At 40.9% G+C, this 25,278-nt stretch overlaps 3 protein-coding genes across 4 annotated transcripts; 1 reads left to right on the forward strand and 2 right to left on the reverse strand.

The window, feature by feature from the left end:
* The first annotated feature begins 286 nt into the window (after positions 1 to 286).
* Positions 287 to 5,697, forward strand: LOC115008757 (netrin-4). Its single transcript, XM_029432538.1, has 10 exons — positions 287 to 578; positions 1,139 to 1,632; positions 2,312 to 2,632; positions 2,930 to 3,056; positions 4,041 to 4,229; positions 4,408 to 4,624; positions 4,750 to 4,874; positions 4,983 to 5,051; positions 5,167 to 5,337; positions 5,561 to 5,697. The coding sequence occupies exons 1-10, from the start codon at positions 488 to 490 to the stop codon at positions 5,695 to 5,697; spliced, it is 1,941 nt and encodes a 646-aa protein (XP_029288398.1). The 5' UTR covers positions 287 to 487.
* chchd4a (coiled-coil-helix-coiled-coil-helix domain containing 4a) lies at positions 5,527 to 9,004 on the reverse strand. Of its 2 annotated transcripts, none has more exons than XM_029432539.1 (3): positions 8,835 to 9,004; positions 7,657 to 7,755; positions 5,527 to 7,558 (listed from the first exon to the last, which is right to left on the reverse strand). In XM_029432539.1, exons 1-3 carry the CDS (start codon positions 8,854 to 8,856, stop codon positions 7,182 to 7,184), a joined length of 498 nt encoding a protein of 165 aa, XP_029288399.1. In that variant the 5' UTR covers positions 8,857 to 9,004; the 3' UTR covers positions 5,527 to 7,181. The 2 variants fall into 2 exon arrangements, with proteins under 2 accessions (XP_029288399.1, XP_029288400.1); XM_029432540.1 differs by lacking the exon at positions 8,835 to 9,004 and adding an exon at positions 7,960 to 8,734.
* Positions 9,005 to 10,586: 1,582 nt separating this feature from the next.
* On the reverse strand, positions 10,587 to 15,565 carry LOC115008515 (protein transport protein Sec61 subunit alpha). The gene is made up of 12 exons (XM_029432175.1): positions 15,334 to 15,565; positions 14,458 to 14,525; positions 14,287 to 14,352; positions 14,113 to 14,191; positions 13,782 to 13,913; positions 13,478 to 13,587; positions 12,875 to 13,028; positions 12,629 to 12,789; positions 12,322 to 12,519; positions 11,911 to 12,102; positions 11,745 to 11,821; positions 10,587 to 11,639 (listed from the first exon to the last, which is right to left on the reverse strand). Exons 1-12 carry the CDS (start codon positions 15,338 to 15,340, stop codon positions 11,453 to 11,455), a joined length of 1,431 nt encoding a protein of 476 aa, XP_029288035.1. The 5' UTR covers positions 15,341 to 15,565; the 3' UTR covers positions 10,587 to 11,452.
* Positions 15,566 to 25,278: the final 9,713 nt, after the last annotated feature.

Genomic DNA, 25,278 nt, shown 5'->3' on the forward strand with positions numbered 1-25,278 from the left:
GCTGGGACTCGGAGCTCTCAGATTGGCTGTGAATGAATCAAAAGCAATTACATTAATTAATAAACGTAGTTAATCATCATTTTTGATCGTTTTGGCTAACACACAGACACTTTTTATTGCGAACAATGGATGAAGACAAACATCTATCGAATGGAAATGAGAAACATTTCGTTAATTCTTGGACTAACCAATGAACCATTGTTTGGTGCAACCGGGGCGCACAATCCACTTCTGCCAGAGATATGCACTAGCTGCTCCTGAGGATGCTTTGAACTTTATCAAGGATTTATATTTTTTTCAACATTGTTCCTAGAAGGACATCGGAAAAAAATACTCCTGGATTCATCTGGAAGCTAAGCTTTGCGCATTGCGTAATTGGCAGGGAAATGCGCTTATCCTTTAGATCTGTTACACATAATGTTGGGACTAATCTCTGCTGGAAGGTGTTTATCGCACCGTGTATGTTGTAAACACAGCAGAAACCAGGATGAGAGTGTTTAGTATGCTTGGAAAAGCTCGGCATCAGATGCTGGTGGCACTCTGTTGGCTGTTTTTGGTTCTGACGAGGAGCGCAGCAGGTGAGGTGCATCATCGTCATCGTCTTCATCATCATCATCATCATCTCTGTTGCTGTTCTTTTTCTCCGAGTCACTTGCGTCATTCTGGCTGAACTTGCCTTCTTGTTTTCCTACTTTGTGGTTAGGCTATATTATTGATTGGGCAGACAGTTATGGTAAATTTCCATGTAATTAAATGATGTCTTACATGGTTCTTCGTTTGCATGTGATATTTTATTTGCCTATAGTTTTTGCAGTCCTAAAAGTTAAGGCTATGCCCGTTGATACATTTGATATCTGGGCTGCTTGTGTCTTGCCATTACATGTAACCTGAGAATGCTGTCCAATGGGGAAAGGGCATGATTCTGTGTCACATCAGAGCAAGCATGAATTAAATATTCATGGAAACACAATGAAGAGGACCGTGGTTTTGTCCACAATGTCAGTGTTGGAAAGTGGTTGTTCTGTTAAAAAAGAAAAGGCCACCAGATATACTGTAAAAGTACTGATCTGAATACCCGTATCATCTAAATAGACTCTGCTATGTCATAATATTTACTCTCCATCATCCTCTGTGTCAGTTTCCAGATGTGTGGACCATGCCTGCAGTCCGCCCATTGGGAACCTGGCTAGTGGCAGGACCCTCCTCACCCACTCCAGCTGCTGTGTGAACAGCTCCTTGCACCGCAGCCCTTGCCCCTATCCTCTTGTGACCCCCCTCCTCATCTGCCCCGAGGACACCCACCCATCTGCGCACATGGCTGATGACGCATTCTTGCATCCAGATACGTGGTGGGCATCAGGTGCAAGCACCACCGTGCAGGAGCAGCAGGATGAGATCCGGTTGGACTTGGAAACACACTTCTGTCTTTCCCATGTGGTTTTGGTGTTCAGGTCACCGCGGCCTGCCGCCATGGCCATCGATCGCTCAGCTGACTTTGGAAAGACCTGGGAAACTCTTAAACTCTTTGCGCACAATTGCAGCACAGAGTTTGGTTTGCCTGATGATTTTACTCAACCAGGCTCTTTGTGCACATCCCGCTATGCCAGTGCTACACCCTGCAGTGGGGGGGAGGTAAGAGAATATGCACAAAGATGGTGGAAGTACTCCGATCTTTTACTTGAGCAAATGTAGCAATACCACAGTGTAGAAATACTAATAAGAGTCTTGTATTCAAAATCTTAATTAAGTAAAAGTACACAAGTATTGGCATCAAAGTATACTTAAAATATCAAAAGTGAAGGTACTCATTATGCAGAATTACCAATTTTAGAATAAAATATATTCTCTTATTGTATTATGATTACTGATGCATTAATGTGTTCATCACTTTATGTTGCAGCTGGTAAAGGTGGGGTTAATTTTAACTACTTTATACACTGCTGGGTAGCGTGTGCATTTCCCCTCTGTGATAAATAAAGTCTGATCTTAACCTATAATAACATATCATAATGTATTTGTTGATTACATTTTGTATTCATTAGTCTGCCAAGTAAAAGCTAACGTTATTAAATGAATCTAGGGGAGTAAAAGAGTGTAGTGGAGTAATAATTGTAAAAAGTATAATATTTCCCTCAGAACTGTAGTGGAGTAGAAGTATGAAGTAGCAGAAAATGGGACTACTCAAGAAAATTACATTAACATTGTTCTTAAGTACAATACTTGAATACATGTACTCAGTTACTTTCCAGCACTGCAAAGTTGTAATTTTTGATCTTTTGGCAGATCCATAGTTGTTTCTCCTCCTCTCCAGGTAATATTACGGACACTTGACCCCAGCAGTGCTAGAACACTGGACCCTTACAGTCCAGAGGCCCTCGCCCGCCTCACCCTCACTAACCTCCGCATCAGACTGCTGAAAGCTCAGACCTGCCCAGCACCTCTAAATCCCCCTGCGGCATGGGCCAGCCACACACCCTCAGCTCTGACTTCCACATCCACCACAGAAGGCCCAGCCTCAGCACCTTATGCTATTTATACTTTACTGGCCAGAGGGACCTGTCTGTGCCACGGACATGCTGAGTATTGTGTACCGTACAACAGCAGCCAAGACACAAGGCAGGACAGTGACATGGTGAGTTACTTTTGCTATGTGTGTTTCAAATTAAAAGTCAGTGCTAGAAAAAGTCTATAAGAGAAAGTGTGTCTGTCAGTTTTGGCATTGGCCTATGTTCTATTACAGTCTGGTATAACACACGTCAGGATGTTAGGTCCAGATGTAAAATGCATTTACTGATGGAAAAATTGCCAGTTAAAGAGCTTTAAATAGTTTGATTTATTCTATACATCACCTGCCTGGATCTATTTTATAGCCGTCTGCAGACAGCAGGTGTAGGTGAAGTAACTGAGCAGACCCAGATGTGTTTTCCAGGTGTCTGGAAGGTGCTTGTGTACTCACCACACAGCCGGGGATCACTGTGAGAAGTGCGCCCCGCTCTACAATGATCGTCCCTGGAGGCCTGCCAACAGCAGCAGCGGGGAGTCCAACCCGTGCCAGAGTAAGTGACCACCAACAGGACTGCACGCTACTCATGTTGCTGATAAAGAAAAAGCCACAGAAGAGCTTTAAAAGTGAGCTTTAACGTGAATTAAATACTTAGTACTTATATTGGCTCCATATAGCTGAGTTTTTAAATACATACACAAGATGCTTTCAGGTTTTTAGGTGAGCAATAATAATTCCTGACTTTGCATCTCTAGTCTTTACATTTTATTCTGTATTTAAATGTCTGCACAGGATACAACTCATTTTGACAATAGTAAATATATTTTGACGATAGTATACAAGTAGGCTACATACACAATAATCGTGACACTTTCTATGCCGCACATCTCTACAATACATTATAAACATATATAATGAGTTATAATCTTCTTATAGCACTGAATACTTATAGTTATAAGCACTCATAAATATCCATAATACTTTATAGCAGTAGTCATAACACATTATAAAGATTTTTATAATGACTTCTGAGGTCAAGTATCATAACACTTCATGTTTGCACTCACTGACAATTATTTTTGCAATGATGATTCCCATGGTTGTAATACATTATAATCTTTTTTATAATGCATTAACTATCTTGAGCTATAGGCAGATACAACACATTACAAGCTGGTTATAAGTCACTATAAGTGGCCATTGTTTACTTTAGGTAAAGTGAAAAAAAGAATTAAAGATAAAATGTCAGTGAGTGATGAGCAATTATGAAGTATTACAATATTTGACCTTATAATTATAATAATGATTTTATTGGTATAAAACATTCTGAATATGTTCAACTTTTATAACTATAATTATACAATAAAGAAGATTATAATGCATTATAAGTGTGTTTATAATCCCCATGTAGACATGGGGAGTCATAAAAAGAAAAATCGAAACACAGACTTTGCCTATCCCCCATGTCCCCCGTCCCTCTCCTCCCCATCCTGACGTCCTCACTTTGTCTCTCTCTCGCACGCCTCTGTGACTTCAGAGTGCCAGTGCCACGCTCACGCAGATAGCTGCCACTTCTCTCAGCGAGCATGGCTTTCCTCCGGGGGCACCAGTGGGGGCGTTTGTGATGACTGCAGGCACAACACTGTCGGTCGCAGGTGCCAGCGCTGTCGCCACGGCTACCATCGCCACACATCCGTGCCCCTCAACTCCCCCCACGCCTGCACACGTAAGAGACTCATAATTGAGTTGATCTTAGAGGAATTAATTCAAAAGTTAGGGAGGTATGTGGATAACATGAAAGTAAACCATAATGTCTTATAGCTACATCTGCTGGCATATGTTTGTAAATTCATAATTAATGTCAAAGCAACAGACACAACTGTATGTGTGTCTCTGTTTCTCAGGCTGCTGGTGTGATCCTCAGGGCTCTTTGCCTACTCGTCCGGGAGAGGAGGGACCCTGGTGCCACCCGAGGAGCGGGCAGTGCCGCTGCAAATCTGGTGTGGGGGCCCCAAGCTGCAGCCACTGCCAGCCTGGTTATTGGGGTTTTGGAGCGGAGGGATGTAAACTCTGCACCTGCCCTCACAGCTGTGACCCAACCACTGGGCAGTGTCTGGACAGGTAAGCTATATGAATAATCTATGACCACATTTTTTACATATCAACTCAGAATCTATAATTGAACTCAGTGTGGTTCATTGCTAACAGTGAACCTTAACCTGATGGGTTCAATTCCACTTTTGCAGCTACTCAAATAATCTGGTGTACAATGTGCCCATTGGTGGAAAGATCCCTGATCTGGATCACATGTTCACAATAGAAGAAGCACAGTGGTCGAAGGAGCTTGCAGTCTCTGCTCTTCATTACACAGGTGGGTTTATTCGGCATTGCAAGGCTGAGAATTGTGGAATCATGTTTCATTCGGTGAAATGTATGGAGGTAAAAGTGGATCGGAGCATAACTCAATGTCTGTACGCAGGAAAGTGTAGCTGTAAGGAGAAAAAGCTGAGAAATGCATCTGACCTCTGTAAGACCAAACATGATTATGGTAAGAAATGATGTGCAATTTTCACTATTTCAGAAACGGTATAATAAATTGGGATCTATACCAGCTTAAAAATGCCTTCTCACAGACTTCTGTTTTTCTGTGTGGCCCATGACAGTGATCAAGGCCAGTGTGCTGTCTGCTCATGACAAGGGCAGCCACGCAGAAGTGCAGGTCAAAGTTCGCAAGGTCCTTCGATCAGGCAAAGTGGCGCTGTACTTGGGGACCATCAGCATCTATCCTCTGTCCTGGACCAGCCGCGGCTGCACCTGTCCCATTCTAAACCCAGGTCAGACAATTCAATTTCACTTTATATTAGTTCCAAACATGACAAAGAAAAGGAATTTGTGATACAGTACACAAAGCACATGACTGTTCAGTTCAGTTATCTTGAAGAGACTTAAAGCATTAAAAGATGAATATAACAGTGACACAACATTTTGAAAATATTAAGCCAACACCAAAGAGATTACATCCATTAACATCCAAACTTTTTTATTTCTTTTAACCAGGAATGGAGTACCTATTGGCAGGCCCAGAGGAGGCTGGGACAGGCCGTCTGCTGGTCACCATGCAGAGTGTGGTGGTGCCATGGACACCCCGACTCGGTCTACTTATATCAGAGGGTCTGAGGAACGGATGTACATGAATATAGATCCAAAAAGGCGGAACGGTCTTTGAAAGATTTCCCAAAGGAAATTTGAGTCAGTGGACAATTCAGAAAAGGGACTGAAAATCACTGGACGACAAGCTGCCTCATCCTGAGGAAATGACCCGAGTCAAACTCATGATGGAGAATGGTACTCACATGTGTGAGTGCGAAACACAAAATAAAGACTGAAATGAATACCTGGATTTGTTAAGATCTGAGTTTAACAAATTAATGTTTTAGCTCCTTTTTTTCAATGTCCAAAAGATTAAGGTAGTCATATATCAAAAAAGATGTGACGGGGAAGTTTTTGAACGTTGAACTGGGTTTCTTAAATATAAATGTATAACTTGTCATAAATACTAAATATAATACATTTTAAAACCGAAATATTTAGATTCAATAAATTACTTTGAAGTATAACATGACTAATATGCAGGAAATATGAGATAAGTGAAGGCTGTAAAATATGATGTTTGGGATATTAGAGTCAATTTGTAAATCTTTAGGCTGATTTTAGTAAGAAAGGTTTGTATAAAATTCATCAGACTTTTAACATGTGAAAATGAATATCACTGACATAAGAGGGCTTTGACTTTATAAGAACAAAAAGTAAAATGTGAGTTGAAATTGTTTGACATTCAGTTTAATCTGGACACGTTTGAGAAAAACCCATCAAGTCTTTTAAGGCCTGATTGATGGTGACCACAGCATCCAACTGGAGAGTCCAGACAGTGTTAAGACAACAAAACATTTATGCAATGACACTTAAATGTAACAAACCACTTTGGTCTAGACCAGATACAGTGTCAATTAACAAACAAGACGACCATTGTTCACACAGCAACAGATGGAGACCCTGAAGTTTGAAAACAACTCCTAATGGTCACTGAACAGAAGCCTTATTTGCTTACCAATTACCTGCGTTTGCAGCAAGCAAAAGGGATTAACAGTTAAATTGAAGTAAACCGAGCAAGAGAAACATTGCTTAAATCAAAACAAATATAGGGATTACTGCTTAGATTTCTGAATTAGTGATAAATCAGTGCTCAGTGAGTCCTGGCCAGTCAACATTAACAGGACAACACACATAATGAACGCCAACATTATGTGGCTCTTTGATTGACATGAGAACAAACACACAGCAAATTAAATCGCAATTGCATATAAAGTGAGTCTTTCAACTGATGTCCCTGCAGCAAACAGCTCAGCCCACTGTCATTAAATCACATTATTCAATGATTTTTGAGTGCTCAGCAAACAAAGCAGCCTATACTTTAGTACATGTGCTACGTTCCTCTGCATTCACAAAGTCCTTCTCTGATGGCCTGTAAATATTGCCCGTGAGCATCAGAGCTTTGTCAGTAAGCTCTCTCTGCCTGTAGGCTTTCACTGGAAGAGAGACCAATCAGAGCTCCTCATGGAGAGTCAGTTTTGTGGGCGGTGCTTGCACACACAGACACCTGGATGACAACTGATGGACCTTAGCTGGCGCTCTGGTCGTCTGTAGGCAACGTGCTGTCAGGTGAGGCTGCAGACTCGGACGTAGAAGTGGCCGGGGTGGAGTCAGTTTCGGGGGGTAAGGCAGAGCCCTCAGTCGGGGCGGCGGAGACAGAACCAGAGTCGGACTCCGCTTGGGAAGAGCTTTCTTTATCTTCCTCCTGAGGGTAGAGCTCAGGGTACCTCTGCATGCACTCTTGCATGTTGCGGAAGTTATCGATGCACTCTGACCCCTTCACCTCTTCCTTACTGTAGTGGAAGCAGGAAAAGGCCTCCTTGAACTGAGAGCCGCACGGCCCGCTGGCCATGCCGCCAAGGCACGGGCAGTTCCAGTTGATATCTCCATTTGCCAAGATCAGACCTAAATAAACAGGCAGACAAACGCAAGTTAATAGAAGCCCTTTATAAGGAACGTTTCGAAGACAGGTCCTCTTTTTCCATAATGATTAAATGACTAACCCTGATCCTCATAAGGATCATTGGGATCATCTGCAATGAGCTCAGCGTTGCTGGGAGCCTCATGGTCCTCCTTGGTCACAAAGATGATGCGATCTTTACCTAAATTGACAAAAACACAAACAACGACAAAATCATGGATTAGAATAAAGCAACGATAAAAATAATAATTAGTTACAAAGTGTTTTACAAAGTCATAACAAAATTGACTGATAAGTTACAAATAAACATAGAATTGATACAGTAATAATGTCAAGCAAGGTATGAATGACTAAAACACATTAAAAACAAGTAAAGCTGGTCTGCCTGATCTCATCCGGCAGGTGGTTCCAGAGTTGTGGGGCCCTGAATGGCTCAGTCTCCTCTGCTTTTTGCCTTGACCTAGGATTTACTAACAGACCTCTGCCAGAGGATCTCAGGCTGCATTCAGGTTTGTAAGGAGTTAGTAGGTCAGTGAGCCAGCCCCAAACGTGCTTTAAAAGTAATCATTACATAAAATAAAAATACAAATAAATTCTAACATACAGGTAATCAGTGTAGATGTGCTAAAAATAGGCATCACGTGGGAGTTTTATTGTAGTCTTGCTGCAGCATTTTGAACTGGTTTAAGTTTGGAGAGGTTTACGCCCATGGTCCCATTTGGCGTCGCGGCTGCTGTGATCACAGCACAAGATACAATAATCCTTTACTAGTCCCACACCAGGGAAATGTGCAGCGTTACATCCGCAAAGGAACAGTGCAACATAAAGAGGAAGTACAATAAATAAGTAAACAGCTGGTCTCTAGTTTATACGTATATTCATAAGTAACGTAGAAAACCAGGCCTTGGAGAGTGTAGCTGCTGGTTGACAGTGACCCCTGTGGGTGCACTGTGCCAGTAACTTGAGTTAACCTGACAGCCCCATCAGGATCAGAGATAGCCGTTGCTCCCAGTTTGTAATTTACGTGTCAGATTAAATGACTGCAACGACCAGTGTATTAAGTCACTACAATGCCAGACCCCGTTACAAACCTATTGTTAATTTACTATTGATGGAGAATTTCTCGCAGCTAGACATGTACCCGTTAGCTAACCTGAAGAAATATATGGCTGTTTCTAGAAAGTTAGCCTAGCATGGTGGCTCGCACGATGACATTGCCCAGCCATGGAGTGCAAATGAATGAAAGGAGATTGAATTTACCTTCCTGCCTGCAGTACGACATGTCTGCCGGTGTTTTAGTCCGAAGCACTCTGTGGTAAAAGATAACCAGTGTGAGAAGAATTACTTAACAATTGTCTCAACAGTCTCATTTAATAAGCTGCCCGGCGTTCAACGGCCCCGTTACCCCTCTGACCCTCTGGTCACGTGTAGTCGCACGATGATGACGTCACTCGTTAAAAAATGTTTTTATATATAGTAAGTGTAGTAACCATTAAAAATGTTATGTTATGGTTTTCTTTTTAAACAATCACATAAACAATTGACCTTCATGGATATAATTCTTAAAACTGAAATCAATATAAAATTGTTTGTGAATCATTTTTGATTAAATTGAGTTAACAAATAAATGTAACAATCATTTTAACTTTGACTTACCAAGTTTTCTCCTATTTTCCTATTCAGTTCTATTAAATTCATGATTTACAGTTGCTTGAACACTTATACAATATTCATTCTCCAAAAGTGGTCAGGTGACATGGCGTGTTTTTTTGTCTGTTCCATCCCTCAGGTGATTAATTTCTGCCACACTGGTGTGCATGGCAGACAACAAGTGATAACCAAGCTCACACATCCCAGTCTAAGAACTGCAAGGCTCTCAAGTGCATTAGGGACAAAATAGGGAACTAAAATGCAAAACCCACCTAGGGAACCAGATGACTTCTGGCCGGTTGCACTGACATCACACATGATGAAGACCATGGAGCGGCTGCTGCTCCATCACCTCAGACCCCAGGTCCGCCATGCACAAGATCCTCTGCAGTTCGTATACCAGGCGAAGGTGGGCGTGGATGACTCCATCCTCTATCTGTTACACAGGGCTTACTCTCATCTGGACAAGGGGAGTGGCGCGGTGAGAATGATGTTCTTTGATTTCTCCAGCACCTTTAACATCACTCCCCTTGTCCAGATGAGAGTAAGCCCTATGTAACAGATAGAGGATGGAGTCATCCACACCATCCAGCCCCTACTCCTGAGAGATAAGCTAACAGAGATGAGGGTGGACTCACATCTGGTGAGATGGATCACGGACTACCTCACAGAGAGACCACAGTACGTCAGGCTGAAAGGCTGCACGTCCGACACTGTGGTCAGCAGCACTGGAGCGCCACAGGGGACGGTACTCTCTCCTGTCTTGTTCACCCTCTACACCTCTGACTTCCAGCACAACTCTGAGCTCTGCCACATGCAGAAATACTCAGATGACACTGTGATCGTGGGCTGTGTCAGGAATGGACAAGAGGGGGAGTACAGGAGCCTGGTGGAGGACTTTGTGAGGTGGTCCAAGTCGAACCATCTGCAGCTGAACACCAGGATCAGGCCACACCTGCAACCTGTGTCCATCGAGAGGGTCCAGTCGTCTGTACTTCCTGAGAAAGCTGGGGTCCTTCAAAATTTGCAAAAAAGTGCTGAAAAGAAACCTGGGGTTGTTCTTATTTTCTTCTATTAAGGAAGAGTAATACAGCTTTTTTTAAACTAAGTTACAAATCACATCTCAATAAACTTGTCATACAATTAACTCTTGAGGCCCAACAACCCAAGTGAAAGTTTGTTTTATAGTCTTACTGGCCTTAAAGTGTGAAAATCCAATCATCTTCCTTAACTATTAATATCATGCTAAAACCATTCAGTTGAAATGCCACTATACATTATGCTTCATTATAATTGTATCACAGAACATGCAAGGACAAAGCACAACAAGGAGACAATAGGAATCAAAACACGATTTCCATGTATGTTGGGAAAAAAATCCTTTTTTCTTTTTTTAATAACACAATTATGTTTGTTACATAAAGTAAAAACCAAAATGAGACCCCCTTTCGTCCCTATCAAACCCACCCTCATCCCAACCATCTCGGCAGTATTGTGCAGCGATTCAGTCTGGGAATAAAAGAGCATGACGACACAGACAAACACTTTCCTTTGAGGACCCAGATAGAGAGGACAAACACTGTGCCCTACATAAGACCAGAGTGAATATAAACATAGTCCATCATTTAAAATATCAAAATAAAAACCACAGACTGCTTTGTTTGAGATTACCAGAAACCTAATCAGGAGTACAAGCATATTTAATTTATACTTTACACACCCTACATTAGGACCCTAGAAACCTCAAGCATGATCGCTACTTTGTGATGAACATGACATGGCTTTCTTTCAACTCCCCCGAAATGTCCAGGCAGTGCTTTCAGCTTGAAATAAGCACTAAGACGTCGTCGCTGTCTTAAGTGTTCCTTGAACATGCTGCGATGAACAATGCCTGAGGTAAGTCAAACACAGCATCTCACACTAGTGTTCTTTATAGGCTTTTTTCATCTGATAAGACAGACAGTGGGGACTTAGGCAGCCTGCAGAGAGATGGTTAACAGCTATTGGGGTAAAAGGAATGAAGACACACAAATACTATGCTCAACGCTGAGCGCAACCAAAGCGGTTTTCTCAGCATTGACATGCTAGAGAGGTAATGGTGGAAAAAAATTACCTATTCCAGCTGCAAAATGTACTGATTGTGCATTGTTTTGCAATTTGCACAATTAAAACAAATGATGGGGGGTGGATGCTTTGTGTCTGATGTGTGTCAGAAGGTTGGTATTTTTCTAGAAAAGCAGTGCTCCCATGCTGCCCACTTCACTCTGCTCCTTCACAAAGATTTCAAAGTACTGGTAGATGATTGTTACAGCCAAAAGGATTCCTGTACCCGAACCAATGGCACCGAGGAAGTCAGCCATGACGGACAGCCCTCCTATGCAAAGGCCACCGAAGGCAGCAGCTGTGGGGATGTACCTGTGAATAGTAAAACCATCATGAATACATAAATATTCTGAAGGACAACTTTCCATATGCTGCAAGTAACAAACATGAAACCTGAGACTCAAGGTTACTTTGTACCTGTTAAGCTCATGCACCATGGAAGTCTCTCTGTGGCCCCTCATTACCATCTGCTGCTCCTTCAGCTGCTTTGCCACCTGCCACGCACAAAGTGATATACGCAGGTTAATTTCATGCAGGACTGATGCAAAGAAAGTAGCAAATGCTTGTACAAACTCAGACTTACATCTTTGGCAGAGGATCCTGAGACCTCAATCCAGGTCTTGGAGAAGAAGGCGCAGGATCCGAGCATGAAGACAATGTAGATGGCAGCGTGAACCGGGTCGTCCAGGACAGAACCAAACGACTCCGGAGGAGAAAGGTAGTAGCAGAGTCCGGCCACTGGGTAGGCCCGAGCTGGTCCGCTAGTCGTCGCGTCCTAAACATATTAAGATTTTGTTAGCAGGATGATGCATGTCCATGACAGCCTAGACATAAGAGACAGAACCTGACTGTACCCTCTTTATTAAAAAAAATAAATCCTCATTTCCACTGCATGTTTTTGGCTCGACTCGCTTTTGGTACCAGGTTCTTTTCTTATGTCATTCCAATAAAACTTGTTGAATTGACTGATGTGCAGCTTCCATTATATACTTACAGACCAGGTTCCCAGGAGGTTGACGAGGAAGTTGCCGCTGAAACGCGTTGAGAGCATTTGAGAAATGACGTAGAGATTGGAGACAAGGGCCGACTGCAGGATGATGGGTATGTTGGAGGTGTAGAACAGTTTGATGGGGTAGGTGTTGTATTGACCGCGGTAGCGTGCCGACTTTATGGGCAGGTCCACCCTGAAGCCCTGGTGAGGTAAACAAAGTGCACCCATCAGTAAGCTCATATTTGTTTCATAACATGTCGTCCAAATCCCTTTAATTGAATAACCGCAAGTTAGACACTGGCCGGCTCACCTGGAAGTATATCACCACTCCAAACACAAAGACGGTGGCGATGAGGTTCATGAGGTTAGGCAGGTTTTGTCTGTAGAAGGCCTCTCTCAGGGCGCGCACCTTGTCCGTGCGGGTGGCCAGGAGATGAAAGAGAGCAATGATGGCTCCCTCAAACTCAGTACCTGGATAAACAAGAGGAGTCAAAGGGTTAGCCGTTGTAATACAGATGAAGATGCATCTTCTGTATCGTCACTCAGCTTTAAATACCTCTGCCAGTGTTGACAGTGGTGGGGCTGAAGGCCTTCCAGACGATCGTTTCACAGATGTTGGTCGCAATGAAGAGAGAGATACCCGAGCCCAGACCGTAGCCCTTCTGGAGCAGCTCATCCAGCAGCAAGACAATCAGACCTGCAACAAAGAGCTGAAGACACAGACGGGAGGTTTGTATTGAGCCGATTTAGGCTGACAAACAGCTGTTCAAAATAGCCGTGTACAACAAAACTATTTTCTGATTTCTGAGTATCTCACCAAGGGAGAGGATTAAAATTGCATCTCAATTTGTAAAATATTTGTAAATTAATTGGAAAATAATGTAACAGAACTGCACAAGAGCTACCTAGTTTTATATCCAGTTGGGTTGACGGACTACTATAAATAATGTTGGTTATATTTAGGCTGACAAATGCAATTATAGCGGGTAAGATCAAAGTAACGATGAACAGTTCTATTGATTGATTATTCTATATTTTTTAACACCCTGAATGAGCTAAAACACAATTTCAGACAGAGAGCCTAAACTTTGGAAATTGGTGTCTGTTTCCACATATGCACAAAGTTTCTGCTGGAGCAGCATTGAGATTTTGTATTAACCTGGATGATGATGAGCAAGCATATCCCAGCACCCATCTCTGAAGGGTCTCCATACATGCCAGTCATAACATATACAATGGCCTGTCCAATGGTGATGATCATTCCAAACACTGAAAAAAGACAGAAAACATGAGTTGCAATTGGCAATCTTGCAGGGACAGCTACTACAGATGTTACTGAATACTGAACGAGATGTTCTGAATGTGTATTGCGTCTGCTATCTTTAGAAGAAATCAAAAACAGATTTCAAAAGGAATGCAACACATTTTCTAAAAATAGCAAATGTAGTGAGCAGTAGACCTACATTTCTGAGCTCCATTGAAGAGGGCTCTGTCCTTGGGAGTGTCTCCCACCTCAATGATCTTTGCACCAGCCAGCAGCTGCATGATAAGGCCTGAGGTGACAATGGGTGAGATGCCCAGCTCCATCAGAGTACCTGGAGGTGAACAGCATCATTAGTGTCACTGTAAGCCTCAGTACCACAGCAGCAGCACCAGAAACAATGCATAATTCCCTACATCTGTTGACCTTTGACTGATCACATGTGATAATGAGATTACGTCAGGTCTGATAACAACACTGGAATTACATTATTTATACTTATTAACCCTGCTTAACATATACAATTCAAGCACCTCTGTTGGAAGCCAGGATTACTCTCATCCAGTAGAAGGGATCTGCTGAATCTGAAGACATGATGCCAAAGAGGGGAATCTGTATCAAGAAAAAGATATAAAAAACAGTGTCACAAACCACTATCACCACTAACAGAACCACTATGTTGGCTGTCGCCGTCAACAGATACTAACCTGGCAGCACACCAGAAAGATGAAAAGTGTGATGGCGGTCCATAGTACTTTTTCTCTAAATTGAATCTGTGTGGATTAAAGGAAAATGAGCAGATGTAATTCACATGCATTCATATATGCACAATGCAGACATAATGCCACGTAATAAATGTTAAAAACACCTAAACATACCTTTCTTTCGGGTTTCTGTATTTCTGGCAAGACTGCACAGAACGGCTTGATGAACTCCAAAAATTTAACTGGAGAAAGAGATTAGCAGGTTAAAATACAGAAGTAACAGACTCGCATAATCACAAATATTTGTGAAATCTTTAGATCTAATAATCTTTAGATGCAACGTCATCACTAAGCATCAGCAAGCAGCTGACAACTGTGCAATGCAGCAACAAGATAGATTTTCTTAGCAATATCAGGTTTTGAAAAAATTATTTGAGCAATGTTGGAGTAACTAGTAGCCAGTGTGCAGTCATGTTTAGTTTTTGGGCTCGCTGCTAAATGTTTCGTGTTGGTGCCGATCAGCTGTTTCAATCACTGAGATCGACTTTGACAGAAAACAAAAAGACTTTAACATAAGCCACTAAATATTTTCTGGCACTTGACTATACAATCTGGCATTGTAAATCTACCAATGCGCTCGTGTAAAAAACGAGAAGAATCCAGCACTAAAGTGTCTTTACAGTAAACTATCGTAGTTGAACAGTCCGTACAGTTAGCACGATGCTAACTAGCGTTCAAACAAAAAACGAGACAGCAATCACTTTAAAACAGGAATCCTGGACGCCTCGTTGAAAGACAAAGGCAATGTGTTAGAAAGTGTCTCTGTCTGCGAAGTAAACGTTACTTAATCCCAACGAGACATAATTTGATTAGAAGAAAAGCTTAAAGTCAGCTCCAGCTAGCTGCAACTTGCGCACTAGCGTTAACCAAGGTTGGCTAATTAGCTTGCCGACGAACGCTTTATGCGCGCTATTGTGAGAGATTAAAAAAGACAGCAGGTATTTTTCGACCACCCTCAACAAATGTATACAAGAGAAGCATGTTACGTACTCCCCATGGTGTCCGTAGGCCGACTCCTGCCGTGTTACTGGTTTCAGTTTGAGTGCTCAGCGGAGTCAGTGTGGCTCCATCAAGCCGCTCCGTGAGAAAAGAGCGAGCAGGAGAGACACGTCACCAGACAAGCCGCTAACACACGTCACTTCTCTGAGACACTCAGACCACCACACTGCACACCATCATACCCTCGTTTATGTGAAGATGTGGTGTTTAGGGTCACAAACAAATCCAGTCAACTTGGAAAACGCAAAATGTTTAGTTTTAACATGTATAATGTATCCTGCTGTAATACAGAGCTCTCCCATCCTCCAGAGGGCGCTCTACTCCATCAGGCCAGTATCACACCAAAGATGCTCTACAAGTATGAAATAGTATACACTTCCTGTCCCCTAAGTGGGCGCATTTGAATATATGTATATTTTATTTAGCTAACATTAGATATATATATATACAGCTAACAAACATGATTAGACCACGTTTCAACGGCAACCAAACGCGCTGTGTTGCCAGATCTCGCGAGAGTGTGTTGCTGAGACAGTCAAATTGGTCTCGAACTAATTTTCTCCTGATTTGTATGTCTGAAAATGCAATTTTATTGTCAGAATGTTCGGGAAATATGTGGCTTGTGAAACATGGGTCCAGTTTGTTCTTTGGGGCGAAAGAATCGGTCATAATCTGTCGTCACGTTCACTTTTCCCATTGAAGTTAATAGACCTGCCGTTAGTTTCCTAAAGAGGCCAGGGAAACAGATACAGGACATTTAATCTCAGTGCGGCGTCTCCTTTCTAAACCGTCTCTGGGCCACTCCTCCATATGTTTGATGTTAGAGCCTTTCACCCCTTCCTCTGAGAAGTCCTCTGATATCATATCATTACGGGATCAGACCAGGAATACATGAAGACAAGTGTATAAGTGTATAGGCTACTGCAAAACCTGCATAACACAGATGGTACAAAACTTTTGCAAAGAAACCACAAGTCTTCTGCCGCTTGCTTGCATGATTAGCCCTAGATAATTGATTGAGTCATGGCTTTTAATCTCATCAGGCATGTGTTTTAAATGATGACATGGGGTATTGTTTTTTTGGGGGGGGTTTCTCAGTACTAGTGTTATCTCAGCTCTCCAACTGTGGGCATAGCAGGGGAGTAAAGAAATGACATTTGTATTTCTTTAGTTTTAACAGTTTTTGTGAAGTAATGGAGCTACACAATCAGACTGATAATATTCATTCATTCTGCTGATTAATTCATTCTGCTGATTACCAGCTCACCTTTAGGCACTGGTGAAATGTAGTTACATTTATTCACTACTGTACTTAAGTACCATTTTGAGGTACTTGTACTTTACTTGAGTATTTCCATTTGTATGCCACTTTATACTTCACTACATTTTGGAGGCAAATATTGTACTTTTCACCTCACGACATTTATTTTCACAGCTTATACTGCACTACATGTATTTGGCATCTACCAATACTAGCTGAAAACTAGTTAAAATGTTGCTATATCTACCCAACGGTATAAAGTAGTGAAACTGATGTTCACCTCCACCAACTACCACATAAAAATGCTATTTACACTTTTAGGAAACCATATTATTGTGTGCTACTTCGGCATAATATACATATGACATATATCTACTGTAAAAAGTTTTAGTGGAACAGTGTTACATTACATTGTTGGACTTTTTTTTAAAGTGTTGTGAATAATTTCACATATACTGTAGTTCCATAAAAGTAAGAGTAAAGCAACCTCAGTTTGTTATCATGATAACATTTCCCTTGAAAAGTTCCCACCACTAGAGCTCAGTGTTGTTCCAGTGGTGATATTTAGACTTTGGCTGTGCAGTGCTGGTGGAACACATAGCCACTGACCCATAATAATGACACAAATAGCATGACGATGATTGGAGCTTTGTGCCATCTCTACATCTCATCAGTCCAATCCAGTGGTTCTCAACCTTTTTTGGGCCAGCGCCCCCCTATCCATTATCCAGGTCCCTTACCGCCCCCCCCATCAAATAAAATGTAGGCTAATTGTCTCCCCTGAATTTTAATGTTGATTATTATTCTTAGTATTTATTATTTATATTACATTATTGAATATATTAATTTTGTATTTAAATTCCTATATTATTTTTCTTATTTTTAGGTGGCTATATTATGTTATTATAAAAACTCAAATTCTCTGAGATTGAAGTTACAGTAAAATAAAAAAATAATAAGTAAAAAATAATAATAAATATTATATTATTTCAATTTCAATATATTAAATAAAATATCACACAGCCTGAATCAGCAGCAGTGATGCAGGATGTTAGCTCTGCTACTACGAGCAGCCAGAGTGCAGCTCGTCTGCTGCTGGTCCAAGTCCCGACTAGAGCGTTAGTTTCTTTTACCATTAATTCAGATTAGTTTTATTCGTGGTGTATCCTTGGAATAACATTCATGCTTTTGAGCAGTGGCGGCGCTGTTTTTTTTGTTGTTGTTTTTTAAGCAGCACTTTATCGCTCAGCAAAATAAAAGTCTAAAAACAACACAAAGTTGCCTGAACTCTGGTCAGAATCAATTCAGAATTTGGTTTATTGCCAAGTAAATTTACACATACAAGGACTTTGCCATCGCTCTTTTTTTCAAATCTCAGATTTAACAACATAGCAGAGTCTATAAAACAAACGCCCCCCAAAAACACATAAACGCCCCCCTTTCAAAAATATTGCTTCCAGCGCCCCCAGACATTCTCTGAACGCCCCCTGTGGGGAGCTACCGCCCCCGTTGAGAACCCCTGCTCTATACTCTCTGGATCTACTGTCATAACTTGATTTGTTTTCCAGCAGAAAACACACACTCACACAGAGGAGGATGCTGGGAGCCTGCACATCTGCCATCATGATAAAGAGATATTTGTTCACAAGGTTACATAATGACCACAGACCTGTGAGCTAACACAGAGGTTAGGACAAGCAAATACCACACAAACCCCCTACAGTCTCTGCTTTTCACAGAGTTTTGAATAGTCTGTTCAAGATACAATTCTTCCTGTCAGTCATAAGGAAAGTAGTCGACTCCTGCTTTGATATGTTAAATAGAAGCTGTTATTAGTTGGTGGGAATTTATTTTTTCAATGAATCACACTCATGCTTCAATGAAACGGAGCAATCCAGAAATTATTGTTTAATCTGCAGTGCTTTAATGATCAGTCCCTTAGCACCGGATAATAGTCTGTAGCAATGCACAAACAAATATTCATTATCTTTTTGTACACATGAATCCATGCAAATGAACATGAATGCTGATCCAATTTTCTGATAACTTAGTTTCCCCTACGGCTGTTCCTGTGTATACCTGTGGAGGACATTGTGTCTGTTTGAAACCTTCAATTATGTAAACACACCCATGTTTCATCGTATGCCAAATACATGGAACCCCGGGCCATGGAAATAGACCCAGTACCCTCACTATTTACATTCTAAATTTAGAGACTAACAAAGGTAAGAGGACATGTTATGCCTCAGGCTCAGCTGCTCAAAGTCAAAACTATCCTGGATTACTCAGCATTAAATCTTTCCAATTCAATGTAATACCATTTCCTCTTTAGCAAACTCTAAAAGATCCCTTTAGCTTAAATCATGCTTTATAAATCTTGATATATGATCACAATCTTACCTGACAGACGAGATAAATCACTCAATCAAGCATTCAACCAAATTGTGTTAGTGGCAAAAGGGAACTATAATGTCTATTTCATTCTGTTATGCACATGAGTATGGATCAATACATGGCATGATCACAGGAACATAAAAAGGAGCATGCGATTAAAGAGGGAGCATTTTTTTTCCTTTTCAAGAAAAGAACATTTAAGAAGCAGAAGCAAAGTCTGCCTGAGGTGTGGGAAGCAGATACGTGAACATGAACATACACAGTGATTTTGGTATATGGCTGGTCGGCTAATTTGCGTCTGTTGCAGATGAGTCAGGCTTTTTCTTCCTTATTTTTAGAGGGAGAGATGAGTACTAAACATTGAAAGTGCTCCTGCGGGTGTGGAGGTATGAGTGTGCATGAGTTTCAGTCAGTCAGTGAGCAGTTTTATTAGCAGATAATGGATAAGCATGATATAATACTGGAAAGAGCAGTAACTAAAAAACCCTAAAACAAAAGAGTCGTCAACAGTAGGCTACACAGCCTGTGAATTATAAATGTACTGTACATGCTTCATCCATACACAGACCATTGAAGCTTATCAAAAACAAAATTACATTTCTGCACACTTTCTTTGCCTTGTATAATCCTAATAAATGGTCATTCAGAGGACACCAATCTATCAGAAGTGAGCACTACTACTTAAATATGCACATTTATAGATGTGTGTGAATGGTTGGATTACTGAACGGACACAAAGAGACTCACAACGACAACGACAAAAAGGAGCAAAACAGCCACACACAAAAATAACCACAAAAAATATTACTTACGACTACAAAGAGAAAGAAAGGTGTGTGTGTGTGTGTGTGTGTGTGTGTGTGTGTGTGTGTGTGTGTGTGTGTGTGTGTGTGTGTGTGTGTGTGTGTGTGTGTGTTAAAACTACCAGTTATTCAAGTCACATTCCACATCAGTGTTGTCAGGGTTACATGAGTCCTGAGCTGGGAATGAGCATTAACACACATGTAAAAACATGCATCCTCATAAACACTATTTATGTATATGAAGGGCTTATGTGAACCCAGCACTGAGTCTTGTCCATACGAAGGGGAAGGGGACAGAGAGAATCCCGGGGTAGCTGAAAGGATAGAGAGAGACACATTATAATCCTTGGCTGTAATATTATAATTTTCATTTCATAACAAGTTTGTCATAACAGCATGTCTGGCACCTGTCGATCACTGAAGCACAGCTGAGATTCTGCTTGGATGACACAGCCACTTATGACTAAAACCTGTTTTACAATGGTTTTATGTATTCATAGTATTTATCTATTTTTCAAACCTTAACCCAAACTGCTGTAATCCCTCAACTAATCCAGGCCTGGCCGTGTAATAGTGTAATGCAAGCCAGAGTAACACCCATGGAGTAATTCAAGAGGGCAGAAAGTCTTCCTTCATTTGACCTTCATGGGTGAGCTTGAATAAAGAGTGCTAAGATGTGCCTCTGACGGTTCATTATAGTAATTAAGAGGTCAGTGTAAATGAGTTTGACAGAGGGGACTGGCATGCCGTGGGTACGACAGGGGCCTCAGGCAAGGTCGAGGCCCGACGCCTGGCAGACAGCGTCACTGCCACCGTTATGTAACGTTCCAATTACATCTTGGCTCGGTTTTGCTTTTCCTCTCTCACGTCCATTTCTCTGCCTTTCTCTGCTTCTGTGAGCAGACGCGCAGGCAGAGCCTCCATTTCATGTGCTTTTATACAATCAATGTGATTCTATTTAGTGGTTGAAACCTATTATTACTATTAATGGTTTATCTGCAGAGGCTTCAGCTTGTGCATGTGAGAGAGCAGGATCAGGCCAGAGAGTAGTGATTTTATGAATTGAATGATTTCGATTGGAATGGGGTCATGGCGTGATTCTGGTTTCTGTTATATCATGTGTAGTATTTGATGTTCTTGGAAGCATTCTAAGTCTCCTATGAGTTATCTTTCTATTCTTAATTTATTGGGTATACACTCTTTATATAATGTCTTATGAGCATGAGATAGATTGTTGAGCTTTATTGTTTGAGATTGAACCTTCATTCTCAACCTTGAAAAGAAAATATCATTTTATTTTCTTCACTCTTTTTTCCCGTCCAGGTGCCCTCCAGTCTAGTACCCAGCTTCCTGCTTTCTTTCAGTCTTTGTTAGCAAATTGGCTCAGTCGTCATGGAGTGAATTTGTTGTTGAAGGCAATGGGATGCTCCCACAACCTCCACAATAAGCTAGTATGTGGACTTTGAGTTATGATTGTTTTTGGCCCTGCTAGTAACATGGCTATAATATTGGTGATCCCTAAACTTTTCATTTAACGCCACCGTCACGTCAAAATTGCATTTTGTCCCACACTTTGGTTTAGGACCAAACACCTGCATATTTAATCATATTTCCATCAGCCTCCGCGATACTTTGTGTTTCATGCTAATTAGTAAATGCTAGCATGTTAACATGTTAAACTAAGTTAGTCTATATGAGAAACATTCGCTGATAAATATCAGCAGTATGTTAGCATGCTGACATTAGTGCAAAGTACACTCTCACATATCCACTAGCACAGTGGTTCCAAACCCTTTTCCTTAAGGGAACCCTTTCAGTCATTGAATAAAAGGACCCAATGATATATTTTATGAGTATTTCATATTATATTCAATGCATAGACGGAATCGGAGTTTCGGGCTTCCGGTGGAATCGCAATGCATGCTGGTGTGGCAAGCCTAGAAAAGTGAGCACCAACTCTACAAGGGACGCCATATTGGATATATTCTCTACGTGTTTACATTGTATGTGTAAAATAAGTGATTTGGATACATTATTGCATAAGAGATGAGTTTTCCTATTTTTTAGGAACTGTAATACACTTCTCTCTGTGTATTATGTTTGTTTTTTTTTAACAATCATACATACTTAATATTCTTCTTTTTACAAATTTCCTCCTCCCTGACATTTGGCTATTGTACTAACTTTGGCGACCCCCACTATGGGTCCCGACCCCCAGGTTGGGAACCACTGCACTAACATGACTACAGATTTATAATTCTTGTCTTTGTGAGTTGTGACAAGTTGGCCTGATTTAGAAGAATTTCAATGGTAGTTTAATCAGGACACAAAATGGGAGCTAAACTTAAAAATAGATCCTTTGCACAAACTGAGTGTACACCGTGTCTTTATCAAACATCTTTGCTCATACTGTATCTATATGGGAATAACTTTTCTTATGATACAGTTTACAGTTTAGGAAATATCCTTTGGCTGGAGAGGAAGTAATGAAAGTCAGTTGCAATTCAATATAAAGTCCTTTATTTTCTGTGAAGAACGTGATTGGGTCAAATAAATAAATAACAAAGTATAGGACACACCTCAATCATGACAGGTGCAGTCAGTTGGTTTTGCAATAACTTATTAGTGTAAGTTGATTGTTGTATAAACACACTACATTTGATGTGGGAAATTCAGAACAAGTATTTTATATTTGTAAATCATTTAGATCACTTTGTAGAGATCTGTTCAAAAGGTATTTTTCTGTTGATCAAAAAAGCCACATTAAATCCCCTTGTTGTAAAACAAAAAAACACATAAAGTTCCAAGCTTCAAAGTAGTATATAAATATGAATATGGAACTAGGGCGCACAAAGAAAAGCTGTGACAGGTAGTAACTAAGCCAGCAGTATTTGCATACAGCTGTCACTCAAATGCTGTCAAAAGAAGTGTTGTGGATTTATCTGTAACGTTTACACTCCTGCTTTATCTGTCTTCTCATCACACCATCCTCACACTGAAGCTATCATCTCTTCTCACCTGAAAACCAACTGCTTTCTTTAGACGGTGAGCTGCTCATTTGACGTCATATTCTACTCGATAAACAATTAATGTAATCAAATCTAAGTGTAAACACTTATCTAATGAAGACAAATTAAAACCTAATGGACATATTGCTCAAAGAGAGCTTGGTATGACTGATTGGTGCTGTCTTGGGGAATACAGAAAACTGAATAGCCCCTCGTGCCTTGACCACAACTGTGCTGACTGGTTTCACAGCCTGAGGCAGCAGAGAGCATGTTTGCAGGCTAAATTGTGTGACAGAAAATCGAGCAATTCTCCGATGGGAGTGAGAGGATGGTGCAGTTGATCAAATGTGGGAGTCATCATACAGTTAGCGTTCAGACGACATTAGTTGTGTTCACTAATTACACTTCTTAACCAAAGAATACAAATATAGTACAAAGAGTTTTTGTCTTAAAATTTCAAATCTCCACCACTGAAAAAGAAAAGATAAGAGCAGTGTAGAAGACAATGGAGACCTTTTGATGCTGCTGCAATGTTAATTGATGTAGCCGATATGTGCATGTTGAAAATATTGATACTGATTTTATTATTATTATTATTATTATCCAGGCACGTCCAGCTGGGAGGAGACCCCGGGGAAGACCCAGGACTCGGTGGAGAGATTATATCTCCTCACTGGCCTGGGAATGCCTCAGGATCCCCCAGTCGGAGCTGGAGGATGTGGCCCGGAGAAGGGAAGATTGGGGTTCCTTACTGGAGCTGCTGCCCCCGCGACCCGATCCCGGATAAGCGGTAGACGATGGATGGATGGATTATTATTATTATTATTATTATTATTATTATTATTATTATTATTATTATTATTATTATTATTATTATTATTATTATTATTATTATTATTCAGTTTTATTTTCCATCTTAGGTTATACATTCTATGTTTTCCATTTTATTCTTAGTTTTTATCTTATTTCAAGTGTGATTTATTTTTCCATTAAATGTGGCATTCTATCCCTATCTTTATATTCATTGGATGTCTATTTTCTCTTATTGTAAAGCACTTTGTGCCGCAACTCTTGTATGAAATGTGCAATACAATTTGTTATTTTTATTATTATTATATGAAAAACAAAGAGGATGCGGTACATCATGTACTATCTATCAGGATTCATTCATTCACAGGATGAGAAAATGAAAATAGAACAGAAAAATAGATTCACATGATTTAGAAAAGATATGAAACACACACAAACTCCCAGACACATAACCCAAAAGGCAAACACCCAGAAGTAAAAATAGAACGCTTTGCACTGTTCTGTCATATCTCTATTTAAGAAGCAGTCCAGGACAAGTCCTATAAACATAAGAATAGCCAAGAACAAAGTGGAGCTATGGTAGGGAAACATAAGGTCTGTCCCCCGTATGCACAAGAGCTGTGAATAGTTATCAGCCTTTCAACAGTGTAACGAAGGGCTTCACAGTTATTAAAGAACGTTCAGTCTGCTGCAGATAATAAGTGAACTGCTGAGAGATAAGGAAATGAGTTGATGGCAGTACACAAGAGAAAATAATTGTGCATGACCTTGAACTTCAGTTGGTAAAAGGTGACTTTTGCAATGCAAATGAATGGAATTATTGTTTTAGGAAGTGAGATATGCATCAATCATACCGTGTGCAGCACGATGTCTGTACGCACGCATGCAAATGTGCAATCACTGACTAAATGTTCATGAGATGATCATTCTGTCAGACCTGATGAATGAATAGTGACAGAGTGTTCATATTTGGATGAACGGGGGAGGGGTGTGACTCTCGTTGCCCAAAATGCTTTGACACTATTTCATTCCCAGCTGCTTGGCTGCTGTTGTCATAGTGATTTAAACCGCTGTTATGCAACTGCTCCACTTGCACAAAGCAGTGTTCTACTAGGAAGCACATGCACACACGTGCCATACAGCAGCATGCAACCACTATGATATAGAATAACAGTGAATCTACAGTGAGTGTGTGGTGTTATATACATATGTATACACACTATACGATGACAGAATGGGAACATTTTTAGCAGTTGAAAGACCACTGATCCTGAGGAGGTTATGTAACATTGGCCAGCCCCCCTCCCCCCCTCTTCCCAGAAGAGTTTGAGATGTGAGAGCTTATCTTCTTCATCTCTCCATACTCTCATTTATCAATCTTTCTATCTCTCTGCAATCACGCAGCACAGAAACGTCACAGGTATATCCTGCTTCAGGACTGACTGGCTCTGCAGCTGATCTTTGGAAGTCTATTAAACATACATAGGGTTCTGAGAGTGCCATGTAAATATGGTATGTGCTCATAAACCACCCTAACCCTGCCTTGACCCAGACCCAGAAGATTAAAGTAAATGTCCTTCACTGGGTATAAGGAAAGGGTTTTACCTCTTGTTGTACTGTTCTTAACCTCCACAGGATTACAGAATAAGCAAGGTCCTAG

This window comes from Cottoperca gobio, chromosome 5 (assembly GCF_900634415.1).
Source record: "Cottoperca gobio chromosome 5, fCotGob3.1, whole genome shotgun sequence".
NCBI classification, from domain to species: Eukaryota; Metazoa; Chordata; class Actinopteri; order Perciformes; family Bovichtidae; genus Cottoperca; species Cottoperca gobio.